The sequence below is a fragment of the Bombyx mori genome, chromosome 11 (assembly GCF_030269925.1).
Source record: "Bombyx mori chromosome 11, ASM3026992v2".
NCBI classification, from domain to species: Eukaryota; Metazoa; Arthropoda; class Insecta; order Lepidoptera; family Bombycidae; genus Bombyx; species Bombyx mori.
The window spans coordinates 6,307,401-6,321,446 of record NC_085117.1 but is presented as its reverse complement, the minus strand read 5'-3'; the positions used below and the strand labels follow the sequence as shown (position 1 = coordinate 6,321,446).

Below are 14,046 nucleotides of genomic sequence, written 5' to 3'. Positions count from 1 at the left end.
TCAAAAGTCCCCTGAAAAAATCTCAGTAAACGACCACCATTTTACTGAGATTATATTTCATCTCATATCATCTCATCTCATTTTATTTAATTTCATCCCAGTTGATTAATGTCTCAAATATTTCATTTCACTCCATATTATCGTTTTTCATAAAAATATCCCATATCATCATCTCATTTCAATTTATTTCATTTCATGCCATGCTATGTTTTATATTAATCTGCTTTCATTTTCCCATTTCATTTCATAATATCATATTTCAAAAAAATATATAATAGATTAAGGTGTATGGTGTAATACTTTTGCCTTTCTATTTGGAAAAAATAAAACTACTACTACTAAAACAATATTTTCGATGTGGTGAAAATTTCATTTATTTATTTCCAATTCTGAAATTTCTCCAAAAAGCACAAAAATGTCCCTCTCAGATTTGAAACACTCCTTAAGGAAATATGAATTTCCAGTATGCGCTCAGGAAGCTCTCGTTAGAATAGGTAATTAACGTACTTACGTTACCCGTACAAAATACTATATGAAATTATTGATATAAAATCCAATACAATAAGTACTAATTTATTTATCACAGAACAATTATTAGCGGGTCGAACGGCACCTACGAACAAGCAATTGGTTGTAGCGATGGAGATAATATCAGAGTTCATTTTCTGTGAGAGTGATCGTCGCGGAGACAGAGGACGGGGGGCAGGCCTCAGTTCATTGCAAGAACTACAACTCATAGATATTTTATGTGAATATTTGTCCTCTTGCAATAATGAGACTACAAAGAATACAATATTCTTGTCGCTGTTTGGTGGTATGGAAAGTCAGAGAAGATTGAAGGTACTGAGTATCCTGGCTAGCATGGCAGTGTCAGCCTCTAGCACTCCGGTAAGTAAAGATTCTAGAACTCTCACTTTATAGAGTTATATAAATTTAAAAGCATCACAGTGAGCGTAATTGCTAATACTGAAAGTAATTTATTAGGGATCATTATGATGAAATTATATTGTTTGTAATGTATATAAGTGTGATTAACCTGTGGTTAACCTAAAAAGAATATAAGTTTCTTCTTTCATAGAGTACTAGATATTCCCATGCCTTAGTAAGAAGATTGAAAAGAGAAATTGACATAATTACTTCAGTACACCATCTAGGACACCAGTGATCTACATGACAGTCCACGCATTAATTACTCAATTGCTCAAATTACTTTTCAGGTGTTGCTTGCTGTAGGAGTTTGGCTCCAGCAGACAGGCTGCTCATCACCACAGTCTCTGCAACTAGCAGAGAATCTTATCCGTGATCACTTCTACCTTAATACAAAAAACCAGAAAGAACTCCGAATGCTGGCAAATACTGCTCCTCAATTTATTTCTAATTTCATTACTGCAGTAACAGAACTATATGTTCATGATTTATCAACAAAAAAAATGCCACCAAAAAATCTTCTAGAAGTCATCACTTCATGGGTTCGTTTAGTTTTTTCATTAGTAACTTATTTATTTCCTTAAATTTATCATTAACTTTAATTGTGAACATCCATCCTGGATACTGAACTCTTGTTATAATTAAATACTTCAATTATCCATTTAGAGGTGAAAGACTCCTACATAAGCTCCCATAGTTTCTCCTAATTCATTAGCTGTTTGTGTGACTTAATCAACCTATAAACTATTGCTGAAAAATGCTTTTAGTACTGTGTATTGGATTGTCCATTAGTCAGATGTGCAATGTGACCAACTGAATTCCTTGACAAAGCAGTATTCAAATTAAATAATATTACAGGTGTATTCCAACCCATCACTGTGTATGTCCGCTCAGCTGAAGCCGGCGTCTTTACCGAGTGGCTCCATACCCATGGCGGCTGCCACTCCATTAGCTGGGCTCATACGGTGGTGCTCTCTTGCTCCTTTGTGTCTTCCTAGTAATGTAGAAGGTATCATAATAATTTATATACTGAATTGTTATTGTGATAAATAACATCGGGTGAAGTTGTCCGTCCACACACTTCCATAATAAATCTACAGATTTAAATTTTTTAATAGTAGTAGTAAAAAGTAAAAAGAAAGATTCTTGTCTACCTGATGGTTCTCTAGATGAGATCACTCCCATAATTTTGATCATTGTACTATTACATTTTAATGTTTATAATGTTTTAATAATTTATTTGTTTGTTTTGGTCATCAGTGGTAATTGATCGATGATTTTGGTGTACAATAAAGAATACTCTAATCCACTCTACTCTTAACTCAGCAAAATTAATAAAATTTCTGTACAATAATTGCATGATAACTTTTCAAAATTAGTTATGTATGTATGTATGTATGAGTATGATTCAGGTTTGTGTTACAAAACAATGTATCTGCAGCACTATTGTCCTGATTATTTTTGCTACAGTGGTATTCTGCATTTCGATTTGAAGCTTAGGAATGAAGAAATTATCATGTCTACTTGTCCACCATACATAACTATGTATATAATTTAATATATTTCTCTTTTTCAGATGTTGAGATGATGGAAATATCAATACCAATGAAAAAAATTAAACTAGAATGTGAAATTGATCGTTCCATAGTGACAACAGTGCAGCAGAAACAACTTTCAGAGGCTGAATTGTATATCAAACTGCATTTAGGAGTTTTACATAGGTAAAATTTATTGTGATTTTGATTGTGTATTTTTTCTGAGACTACTTTTTCTGGTCTCATATGTGTTCCAGTTCATCTGATCCGTTTACAACACAGTAGCCATTAAATTTGTTGTGATTATTTATTTAATATGTTTTCAGTTTAAGATCCGGCAAACGAACCCAAGGCCCTCCGACTGCAGTTAACGCTCAACACCTCGCCGCGTTGGCGCCGATCGTGCAAACGTACGCGCATGACGTCCTCACACGAGGTCTTAAGCTGAGCAATGATGAGAAACTTCAGGTAAACGACACATGAATGGACACATAAATATAATATTATACAAATAGTGATGGCACCGATGGAACTGTATTGTTATTAGCCGTTTGGTGAGCTTTCAAGGATAGGTACCTACCAATTTTGGCCAATCATTGTTTTAGTGTAGGCATAAGTAAGTTGTCTATAGTTTGCCTTCCTTTATTTTGGATTTGGGTGATAAAGTAAGACGAATTATTATAATTTCCATTAATGATTATTGTTAATTCAACTTAAAACTTCAATGTTCCATGTGTCACCTCAGGAATGTCTGAACCGACTTGGGCAAGCGGTTCAGGTATCCCTAGCCAACGGCTGCGTGTATGGCAACGTCAACAACCTCCTGGCTTCCCTGGATACACTGCCTGAGAATCGTCTCCTCCGCATAGTCATACGAACCCATCAGCAGAACATTTGACGAATGTTATGAGATTTTGTGACTGAATACAGGTCTTAGTCTTGGACTCATTGAGCCGTGTACAGAAGTGTGGTGTAATTATGTTTTGGTCTGTGATCAAATCCACTGTAAATAAATGTAAATTGAATACATTATAAGGTAAAAATTAGTTTTGTAATAAATAAATATTACTTAAAGTTAACATGATTTCATTTTATGAATAGACTTTGAAACTAGATCTTATTTCAAGAAACATGTCTTGTCAACTCACTAATAAATAACATAATGATCAAAATCATGGATACAATTAAGAATATTTATATTTTTTACTTTTGAATAAATTTTTAATATATTGTAAAATGTTATCATGAAACAGATGGTTTTGTAAACTTAGATTACATTTTTATTGAAAAGTCTTACTTAATATAAATTAGGTTTTTAAATCTATGTAAATGAAATAAAGTTAAATTTTTTCTTTTATATTTTAAAATGGTTTAAATCGGCGGCTTTGTTTTATTTGTGCTATCTTTTTCTTGTCTTCTTCAAACTTTTGCCTGAGCATTACAATATGTTTCATTTTCGACTCTCGAATTTGAAAAGTATAGAAATTCTTCAGTTCTTTACGCTTTTTATTTTTTTCTTCTTTCTCTAAGATTTTGTTTTCTACTTTTTCTGTGCGAGCAAAACTTTGAATTTTGCCTCCCTTTGTGACTGTGACCCAACCTTCGTCATCTTCCTGTTCTAATTTTTTTTCTTTCTTTTTCTCTTTAGCAGTTTCGGAATCATATTTCTTCATAAATGCTTCAATATTTTCTTTCAATGTTTTTGGTTGTAAGATCTCTTTATTGAACTCTTCAATCCATTTTTGTATGCCAGTTTTTATTCTATAACTTTCACTGTTTAAGGGTTTTAATTCACTCAGCTGTAATGCTCTATCCAATGCTGACACCTTTTCAAAAACTAAATATGCAACCTGAAAGGACTTTTTCTGTTTTTCAGAAATAAATTTAGGAATATCATCTTCCATTGTGTTAGGCTTTATGCAAAGTTTTACTGACGAAATGGGTCCCGCTTCGCTGAACGCGTTTGTAAGGCCTTTTTCGTCAGCATAAGGTGGAACGTTGACAATAAAAATTGTTCTACCAGCTGGTTTATCTTTCGTATGTTCTCTAACTGAGTGCTCTTTGAAATAAATGTAATGGGGACACGATGAATCATCATTCAATTTCAATGCAAGTGCTATAAGAAAAATATAATTTTTATCATTATTTAATTTTTAGAAACACGGTACTCTAAGAGGTTATTTTTAATGTTTAGATTTACCCTTGAAATCGTGAGTACGTTTTGTGGCTTTCATTATGTTAATCTTGTTGGTTTATATAGATAAATCAAGCGTGAGGTTTATTTTTCTTAATTGTATTCACGTCGATAGAATTTTTCAATTTCAGTATAAAAACACTACCCATAGATATTTTTTTTTAATTAATTTTACTGGCTTGGAAACAAAGCCCATAGATAATATGCCTAAGTCGTCATACATAATACACTTTAATATTATGACGTTTATTCATTTCTTTTATCTTTAAACCCATGATCATAGGGTAGTTTTTTATTTGATTGTTACCGTAGGTACTGGAAAAAAATCTGTAAAAAAAGACGAAGCCAAGTTATGTAACTATGTATGTATATGTAATATATTAATTCATAAAAAGTTACACTTTCATTTAAACCATGCCTATGCAAAAAACTGCTTACGCAGTTTGACTGCAGGTAACTCGCTTCATATAGACATAGCTTATAAATAATTATTAAATTAGGTTATATTAATACAATTTGTTTTTCGAAAAGTCAAACGAAAAGATTGAAAAAGCTTGTGAATGGAACCCGCCATGGCCCATCCAACTACAACAATTCAGATAACTGATAACCTGCAATGAGCCCATTTTTGGATATGATTTTCACAAAATTATTTACTGAGCTATAACGAGAATTTCTCAGCAATAAAGAGAACTCGCAATTTTTTTTTAAATATTAAAAGCAAAATATTCTTGCAAAGATTCCTTGGTGCTGCAGGGTTTGAGTTGTTTTGTTTTTGGTTTGACTTAATGTCAGTAATTGACACTTTGTTATTTTTGTCTATGACAAATCTGACAATAAGTTTTGTTGGCGAAGATCATCTGTTTTGGTCGAATTTTGTCGTAATTTTACGGCCATGTGTGGTTTTAAATACGTGTTTTATAAAAAATTTAGTGATGCTATCCGCAACAACAAGTAACAAAGTCAAAAACCTAAAAGGAACGGAAACTTCGATAACTTTAGAACGGGATGATAGTGCGCACGAAAACTCAACGGATGATAAGATCAGAGGTTATGTTAATGCCTACGATTCCCTGCCTGGTTTCGAGGGATCCTCCAGGGATGGACGTTTTCGACCCCGGGGCCGGGTTACTGAATTTCGGCCGTCACGTGGCGGTCGAGGCGGCAGCCGCGGTCGAGGCGGTTTCCCGCCCCGCGGCGAACGGGATCCCTTCGATAATTCCTATAAATATCACGAACCGTTAAATCAGCCCGTGGGTGACTCCTGGTCTCAAGGAAATAACGACAGCACATTTTATGAGCGATCAGATTTAGTTTTGAATTTGCCAGAAGATCCACGCATCTCAAAACTGCTACGGCGTCTTTGTGCTGAAAGTGACGTCGAAAAGTCGCTCGCCATATGTAGAAAACTTCAAGACGCTGTGATGATGCCAGAAAACACTCGATACATACGAAGGTCTTACGAAATTTTGGTGGAATCACTGTTGGATGTGCTTTATGATGGCCCCGGTCCTGAAACAAAGGAAGGCGCTGCTGCAGTGCTCGGAAGAATAGGATATGTAATGGGTCCGGACTTTAGAAAACACCTTGATTGGATAGTAGCTACTTACTCTGTCCATAACAACTCAATCAAACACTTGTTGACATTGTCTTTAACCGAAACATACCAACTGGATTATCAAAATCATGACTTGTCTGAATTTGCAGAACAAACTCTTGACAGACTACAAGTAATAATCGAGGGTACAGACTCAGCTGATGTGTTCATGGCTGCCATTAATGCTATGTTAATCATGTCTAATTCATATCCAGTGCAATTTGCCAATCACTTTGTAGACACTGTAGACATATTGGTTGGTTGGCATGTAGACAATGCCCAACCAAATAAAATTAAACTATTTGCTTTGCAGTCATTGTTTAAATTGAGTAGGCATTGGCAAGCTGATGTGGGATTCTCGGTCAATTTATTGAATCACTTTGTCGAAGATTTGACTGTTCACTCTCTTGATCTGGAGTCTGGAAAAAGTGAAGGAGATGACATACAAAAAATTACATCTTTTTTGAATGTTTTCAACACAGTCGTCAAGAGCTTAGGAAATCTTTTAAGCCCTACGGTCTCACATACTGTCACATGGGTGTTTTTAACAGAAACATTCACAAAAATACTAGAGGTTTTAAAGAAATCACTCAAGGATGATGTGGAATCTGATTTAATATTAGCTGGTAATGAATGCATTTCGTTGCTCCTAAAATATCTGCAGTCTAAATCAACATCTTGTGCTTTAGGTTTGTACCCCTTGATTTATATGGAGATGGAAAAATACCTGCAATTTGATGAGAATGTATGCCTCAGTGTAATTAATTTAGTGTCAACAACAATTAAGGAAATCGCATCTAATCTCCCCATAGAATTTATTGGACAAACAATAGGCCCAGGGTCACTACTGAGACCACTTCGTTACTCTGAGAGTATACTGATATTGAACAGCATTTTGTCAGTGTACAGTAATTTGTTAAACTTGAAGAATATTCCTCTACTGCAAGAGACCTACAAATTTGTGTTGACTGACATCCAGAATGCATATTCGGTCATTTTACCTGAACTATCAATTATAAAAGCAGAATATTTTGAAGAAATTAAAGAAGAACATGCAGAGAAAAATGTAATATTTTATCTTCAATGTTTGTCTGAGCTTGCAAATGCGAGTAATTCTATAATTGGCATGTGGGCACTCCAACCAAGCATCCTGGAACTGCTAGCCATAAAAATGTGTCCGCATAGTGAAATATTAGGTGGTTACAAACCAGCTCTACAATATTCAATACTGTATCTTTTGTACTCACATTGCAAGAAAAATAATCACTTCATAGCTTCAAGTGATTTAATGAGCAATACCCAACAGAGAGCTAGTGATATATTTGGTTTAGCCAATCTGAGTTTAGGAGATGTTTCAAGCTCAAGCCCAACATCTGGTCATCTTGCTGTGATTTTGAATACAATCAGTACGATTTTGGTTGAAGATGTACCAAAAGAAACTTTGGTACTTGTATTGAGCTGGATATCTGATATTTTTTGCCAGCTGGACAAATATTTGCCAATTGTGAGCTTGTGTAATGGCTTTCTAGTTTTGGTAACAAACATGTTGACCTTAGTTCACTGCTTTGATGATGATGTTGTATTGCTAATCATGAATAATTGCCACCATTTACTGAAGAATAAAAGTTTGACTTGGAATCTCATTTTGTTAAAAAAAATAGCAGTATTATGTTTGCTGCATATTGACAATTTTAATAAGAACCTGGCTGATGTTTGTAAGCAAGTACTGTTTGATCTACCTTGGGATATCGTGCAGTTGGAATTAGACAAGCAAGTAGTAAAAGTGTTCACAAGTCGTAAAATGAGTTTGAATATTTTGAATTGTGATACGAAATTCAACTCCTTCAAAGAGTACCTAATGAGAGGAACGTATTGTACTTTGTCACAACAACACTTTCAACCGATCATGAATTCACTATTAGTATCTGTACCAGTGGAAAAAACCTTTATACTTGATTCATTTCTATCCACTTGGCCTTTACAAAATGGAGATACAGATGACAAAAACCAGCTCTTCTTCAGACAGTGTGCAATGACTTTTGATTCTGTTTGTGTTAGCTGGGCACTCTCTGAGGTCGCACAAACATGTGTCTCAGTAAAATTAAGAACAGTCCTGGGAAAGCCACAAGAGACCTTCATGAAAATAGAAGGTGCCTTAAAAACAATGGCAAGAGAGGTTTCATTAACGGACACAAAATACACAAGTAAAAATAGTAATGACTTAATATCCACCATAAAAATGGAGCAAATGAGGTCTTCATGGATTACTGAGTTTATGATATTCTTGGAGAAATATATTTACAATGCAGCTGAAGGTACAGCTACAGTATTACCAGCAGTTAGCAAACCAGTGAAAACATTTTTTCACACTAATTGGTCTACTTGTAGAGAATGGTTAACAAGAGTGCGCCCTGCCGCACTGGCTGTAAGTCTGCATGCAGGACATTTTGGTGCTGCGATATATCACGCCTCTTTGATGTTACAAGCTGCAGCGAATTCTAAAACTAATATTGACATTGAAGCCATAACAATGACTATAGCACGTGCCCTTATTAAAATTGAAGAACCGGAAGTTTTACACGGCTTTTATGTTTGGATTAAAAAGACGTTTGACAAGAAACTTGTTTGGCTAAAAGGAGCTGCAGAACAAGCCAACTCGAGACATGAATTAGCATTAGGCTTCTTCAAGAAATTAAAGAATATCAAGCCGAATGATGCTCAACAAGAGACTATGATCACTTCACTATACAATGACTCTAGATGTCTTAAATTCATAGATGAACAGATTATAGAAAGCTACAAGCATATTCAAAGCTGGGAAGAAATAGAAGAATGGAAGGATATTGACCAACAAAATCCAAATTCACAATGGTACTGTTTATCTGCTCTAAAGATGTTCGAAGAGGATGCGCAAATTCCTGAAAAACTCTGTAATTGGAATGTATTGGAACTCGAAAGTAATGAAATATCTAAAAACAGCTGTTCATACCAAGCATTGTTGAATAAGATAGAATCAACTCTCATTTGCACAGCAGCGAATGTTTATTACAATGATTACAATGAAAAATATGAAACTTTATTGAAAAATTGTCAAGAACTACTAAATTCAGCCACAGAAGAGTTCACCAGAAGTAATTCCATACATTTTTTGAAGGAAATAGCTGTACTACAACTAGCAAACCACGGATTGATGAATGTCGTTAAAAATGGGAAAGTTTTAACAAACCCTTTCAAACCATCTAGCGTGAAAGAACATAAATATGTGACTGAATTGAAAAACCTCAGCAGAGTAGTGTGGTGGAATCAATACTTTACAGATTTGAATGTGACGGAAGAAAATGTTTTCTTCACTGAAAGTCTTCGACTAGACCTTATTAAGAGTGCGAGAAAAAACGCTAACATCATGATGGCTAAAAGGGAACTTCTAAAACATTTTAAAAATAACTCTGCATTCCAGTTGTATCTGGGTGAAGTCGAGAATTTGGAAGAATTGAGTGAAGTTTTGCTTATGTCTACAAATTCATACAATTTAGATATTTGGACTCCTAATAATGCTTGTGCTTTGACCGAACTCTGTAAATTGGCGTATGCAAAAGAAGATACGAAAATGCCAGCAATTAATTTGTGTGCTAGTATTTCGTTTGGATTTTCTCAAAGACTAGCAATGGGTGAACAGAGTTATGAGCTTCGTGAAAGGGGCACTAGGATGCTCTTGACTCTTTCTAAATGGGTTCAGAGTGAAACAGAAAATGTTTTAGACGTTGATTCGCCATTATCAAAACTAGTATCAGCTTTGCCTGAAATTGGCTTAGTGGATAATAATGTTTCCGAGAATGTAATTCCGCTAACGGACTCTGCTGTTGGTAAATTATTGCAATTTGGAGTCAATCAGTGCCCAGGATTGGCCAAAGCGTGGGCAAATTTTGCAGCTTGGTGCTTTAGATGGGGTAGGAAAATGGTCGAATTCAGTTCCAAAACGAGGGAACAATTGACTGAAAATGACAAACTGCAAATCGAAAGCGTTATGATTGGATGTTCTCCTGAAGATTTTGAAGCTGTTTGCGAGATTCTTTCTAAGACTAAAGCTACATGTGATGACGAAGACATAGATTGGAATGAGATTAACACATCGGAAATGATTGAAAGTCAGTTAAGGACCGTGCCGTCGCTCAGTAATGCTTTCCCCGAACATTTGGCGCTCCTAGTCGACATATGGCGACAAGCCCAGAAACGAGTGTTTTCGTACTTCGAATTATCGGCAGATGCATATTTCAAGTTCCTTCAATTGATATGCGCTTCTGACTACATAAACCACAGTGGGGAAAATGCTGTGGTCACTGCTACTTTGAGACTGCTACGTTTGATAGTGAAACATGCCATGGAATTGCAGACTGTTTTAGAATCTGGATTGGCCAATACACCTACACAACCGTGGAAAGTAATAATTCCACAACTATTTTCAAGACTAAATCACCCTGAGACATACGTAAGGAAGTGTGTTTCAGATTTGCTTTGTAGACTTGCGGAAGACACTCCTCATTTGATCACCTTTCCAGCCGTCGTTGGTGCAGTGGAAAACGAGCAATCTGAATTGCCTGAGTTGAATTTTGCTAGATCTTTACTCTCGAACGATGCCGAAAGCTGTGAAGATAATCTTGACCTCCATGATGCTGCTAGCGATAAAGTGGTTAACAACGAGTTGAATTCATGCTTTCTAGACATGGTTGAGACTTTAGCGAATCAGGCTCCCACAACTATACTCCAAGTAAAACTACTGGTCAAAGAGTTGCAAAGAATCAACTTACTATGGGATGAACTCTGCTTAGGAACTCTGGTTCAACATCACTCCGATTTTACTAAGAGGCTAGCGCAGTTGGAAACTGAAGTAACATTAGTGAAGAATAACGAAAATCTATCTGCAGAAGACAAAGAAAAATTAATAAAAGAAAAACATCGCATTATATTCGAACCTATAGTTTTTATTCTTGAACAACTTCAGCACGTGACGTCAGCGAAGCCTGAGACACCACACGAGGTTGCGTTCCAGGCAAAATTTCAGTCACTAATTATTGATGTGATCGACAAGTTAAAGAATCCTACGAATCCTGAAAAACCACAAGAATCGTGGGCTCCGTTTAAGCAGTTACAAATCAAACTCCAACAGAAAGTTAATAAGAGAACTTCTTATATACTGAGGATGTCCGATATTAGTCCAGTTCTCGCTGAAATGAAAAACACGGTTATCACTATGCCCGGTGTACACACAAATCAAAGAACGGTCAGGGTGACTATACGATCTGTAGAAAACAACGTTGCTATTCTGCCAACCAAGACAAGGCCTAAAAAGTTAGTGTTTTACGGTTCCGATGGAAAATCCTACACGTACTTGTTCAAAGGTTTGGAAGATTTACATTTAGATGAGAGAATTATGCAACTGCTATCGATAACCAATACAATGTTGGCGCGAGATTCCGAAAACAACAACAATCAAACATACCGAGCGAGGCATTATTCCGTAATTCCTCTGGGACCCAGGTCTGGTCTCATTAGTTGGGTAGATAATGTAACACCACTTTTTGCCCTGTACAAACGTTGGCAGAATCGTGAAGCCGCCGTTATATCAACCAAAACGAACAAGACTGTCAACGTTTTGCGTCCATCAGAACTATTTTACAACAAACTGAATCCGTTGTTAAAAGAAGCGGGTATTTCTACCGACAACAGAAAGGAGTGGCCCGTGACGATACTGAAGCAAGTACTGCAGGAATTAACCGCAGAAACTCCCCGTGATCTACTGTGGAGAGAGTTGTGGTGTGGTAGCGTGACGCCGGAACAGTGGTGGCAGATGACTCGCCGGTACAGTTACTCTGTTGCCGTGATGAGCACTATCGGATACATAATAGGGTTAGGTGATAGACATTTGGACAATGTGTTGGTGGACTTAACGTCCGGTGAAGTGGTGCATATAGACTATAACGTGTGCTTCGAGAAAGGCAAGACTCTCCGTGTGCCGGAGAAGGTACCCTTCCGGCTGACGCCCAACTTGGTCGCAGCTCTTGGAGTTACTGGAGTCGAGGTGAGTGTTTGATTATATCACATTCAATTAAAAAAATAACTGAAACCCGCTCAATTTTCATGATTAAGTAATTGTTCTGTACTGTTTTAAGGTACGAGAAATGTATCTAGGTACATGTCGAGGTGAGAAAGGCTATTTGGTTTAAGCGACATTTCGCTTACTACGCTACTTTTGTCTTTGTAATTAAAGGTCCGTTTTATTCAGTACTAGCTGTACCTGTCCGCTTCGCTGGGCATTTAAATTTAACGTTATTATTTCTCACCCTCACAAAGACTCTCATCATTAACGCCCCCGCAACTGGTGTAGGGAGTCCAACACTCATATAAATATTAGGCTATTCATTAAGTACATGTATTTTCTACATGGATATCAAGTTTCAAGTCAATCGGATGCATGGTTCAGTAGTTATAACGGAACATCCCTAAAAACCACTGTAGATTTATATATTAGTACAGATATAGATTGGCATTAACAGTTCGATATTTTTAATCGATCTTCATTATGTTTACACCCTTGAAATAGCTGCGAGAAGTTCTTTTGTTATGATATTTTTTCCAAATTTTAAACTTTGAATGGCTCTTCTGTAAAGTTTCAAAAATGTCGCTTAAACCAAATAGCCTTTCATTTCACATTCCTCTGATATGTGTACAGTCAGCTGGCTTAAATATTTAAATTAAAAACATATGTGCAAGTCGTCAAATAGTCGTATTTAATGACAATCAATATATAAAAAAGCGGTTATTGACATCGCTGCCGTTAGAACCGGTTTCCTTAACACGTTGAACGCCCAACTAGAAACCATGCTTAGCCTAGAGGGCCGCGACGGACGCCGTGAGTCTTTAATATGACAATTCTCAGAAGATAATGAGTAGTCACTGCTTTTGCACAATATTTGCGAAAAAAACACCTCAACGATTTTTGGACGATCTTGATATATTGGTATTGGTGCGGCCCTATCGGAAAGTATGCCGTGGACACATCTATTTATTGCATTTGTGGGCAGACGAGTATACGACCTACTTGATAGTAAGCGGCTACTGTCGCTCATGGACGTCAGCAATGCATTATGGCGTTCAAAGTGTTAAGCATTTTGAAATATGAGGCAGATGAGGCCATGTATTGGTGAGGTGTTTGCTATCAATAGTCATAAAATGAGTATTAGTTGGAAACAAAACTGGGCCACTGCCGATATTCCATAACTAATAGCCAATCTCCTTAGTTTAATTTCATAATAATCACAAACCAAACAATAAAAATAAACAAGGCAAACGATAAGAAATCACAAAACAATCTAAAAGTCGTCAGGCATATAATTTAACATATTGTCCGAGCACTATTTTTATGAGACACTAGCTGACCCGGCAGACTTCGTAGTGCCTCAATCGATAAATAAAAGAAAAGGAATCCGTCCGATGGGGGACACATCAAAGGACAAACAAAATTGTTATTTTTATTTAATTCCGAGAATTTTCATATATTTCATACCTTTTAAACCTTCTCTGGACTTCCACAAAAAATTTAAGACCAAAATTAGCCAAATCGGTCCAGTCATATAGATATAGATTAATAGATTAATGATGGAACCCCAATTGAATCACTGAACAAAATATAATAATTTTAACATTTTTTTATGACAACCCAAACTGCTTAAAAACATAACGTCATATTGTTATGTGACTAATTGTTGTATGTTCGTTTAAGGTTAATGGTTCATCTA

At 36.0% G+C, this 14,046-nt stretch overlaps 3 protein-coding genes across 4 annotated transcripts in view; 2 read left to right on the top strand and 1 right to left on the bottom strand.

Annotated features, from left to right (window-relative positions):
• Positions 1–283: 283 nt before the first annotated feature.
• LOC101745808 (integrator complex subunit 15) lies at positions 284–3,829 on the top strand. The gene is made up of 7 exons (XM_004924120.5): positions 284–494; positions 587–888; positions 1,218–1,469; positions 1,786–1,936; positions 2,504–2,648; positions 2,789–2,930; positions 3,208–3,829. The coding sequence occupies exons 1-7, from the start codon at positions 416–418 to the stop codon at positions 3,358–3,360; spliced, it is 1,224 nt and encodes a 407-aa protein (XP_004924177.1). The 5' UTR covers positions 284–415; the 3' UTR covers positions 3,361–3,829.
• LOC101745950 (ribosomal RNA-processing protein 7 homolog A) lies at positions 3,642–4,978 on the bottom strand. Its single transcript, XM_004924121.5, has 2 exons — positions 4,663–4,978; positions 3,642–4,578 (listed from the first exon to the last, which is right to left on the bottom strand). The coding sequence occupies exons 1-2, from the start codon at positions 4,694–4,696 to the stop codon at positions 3,824–3,826; spliced, it is 789 nt and encodes a 262-aa protein (XP_004924178.1). The 5' UTR covers positions 4,697–4,978; the 3' UTR covers positions 3,642–3,823.
• A 487-nt stretch (positions 4,979–5,465) lies between these two features.
• LOC101739213 (serine/threonine-protein kinase SMG1) overlaps positions 5,466–14,046 on the top strand; it is a 119,780-nt gene continuing 111,199 nt past the window's right edge. For both annotated transcript variants that reach the window (XM_038013904.2, XM_038013903.2), the window contains exon 1: positions 5,466–12,329. In XM_038013904.2, the coding sequence (XP_037869832.1) occupies positions 5,478–12,329 (6,852 nt within the window). In that variant the 5' untranslated portion in view covers positions 5,466–5,477. The remainder of the gene's footprint in view (positions 12,330–14,046) is intronic.

What these genes read in the sequence shown, in the direction of transcription:
- LOC101745808 (XM_004924120.5), top strand. Translation starts at nt 416, where the DNA reads ATGTCCCTCTCAGATTTGAAACACTCCTTAAGGAAATATGAATTTCCA. An exon ending in TAGAAGTCATCACTTCATGG is followed by an intron (nt 1,470 to 1,785) that starts GTTCGTTTAGTT and finishes ATAATATTACAG; the next exon opens with GTGTATTCCAACCCATCACT. An exon ending in CATTTAGGAGTTTTACATAG is followed by an intron (nt 2,649 to 2,788) that starts GTAAAATTTATT and finishes ATATGTTTTCAG; the next exon opens with TTTAAGATCCGGCAAACGAA.
- LOC101745950 (XM_004924121.5), bottom strand. Translation starts at nt 4,696, where the DNA reads ATGAAAGCCACAAAACGTACTCACGATTTCAAGG. An exon ending in ACGTACTCACGATTTCAAGG is followed by an intron (nt 4,579 to 4,662) that starts GTAAATCTAAAC and finishes TTTTTCTTATAG; the next exon opens with CACTTGCATTGAAATTGAAT.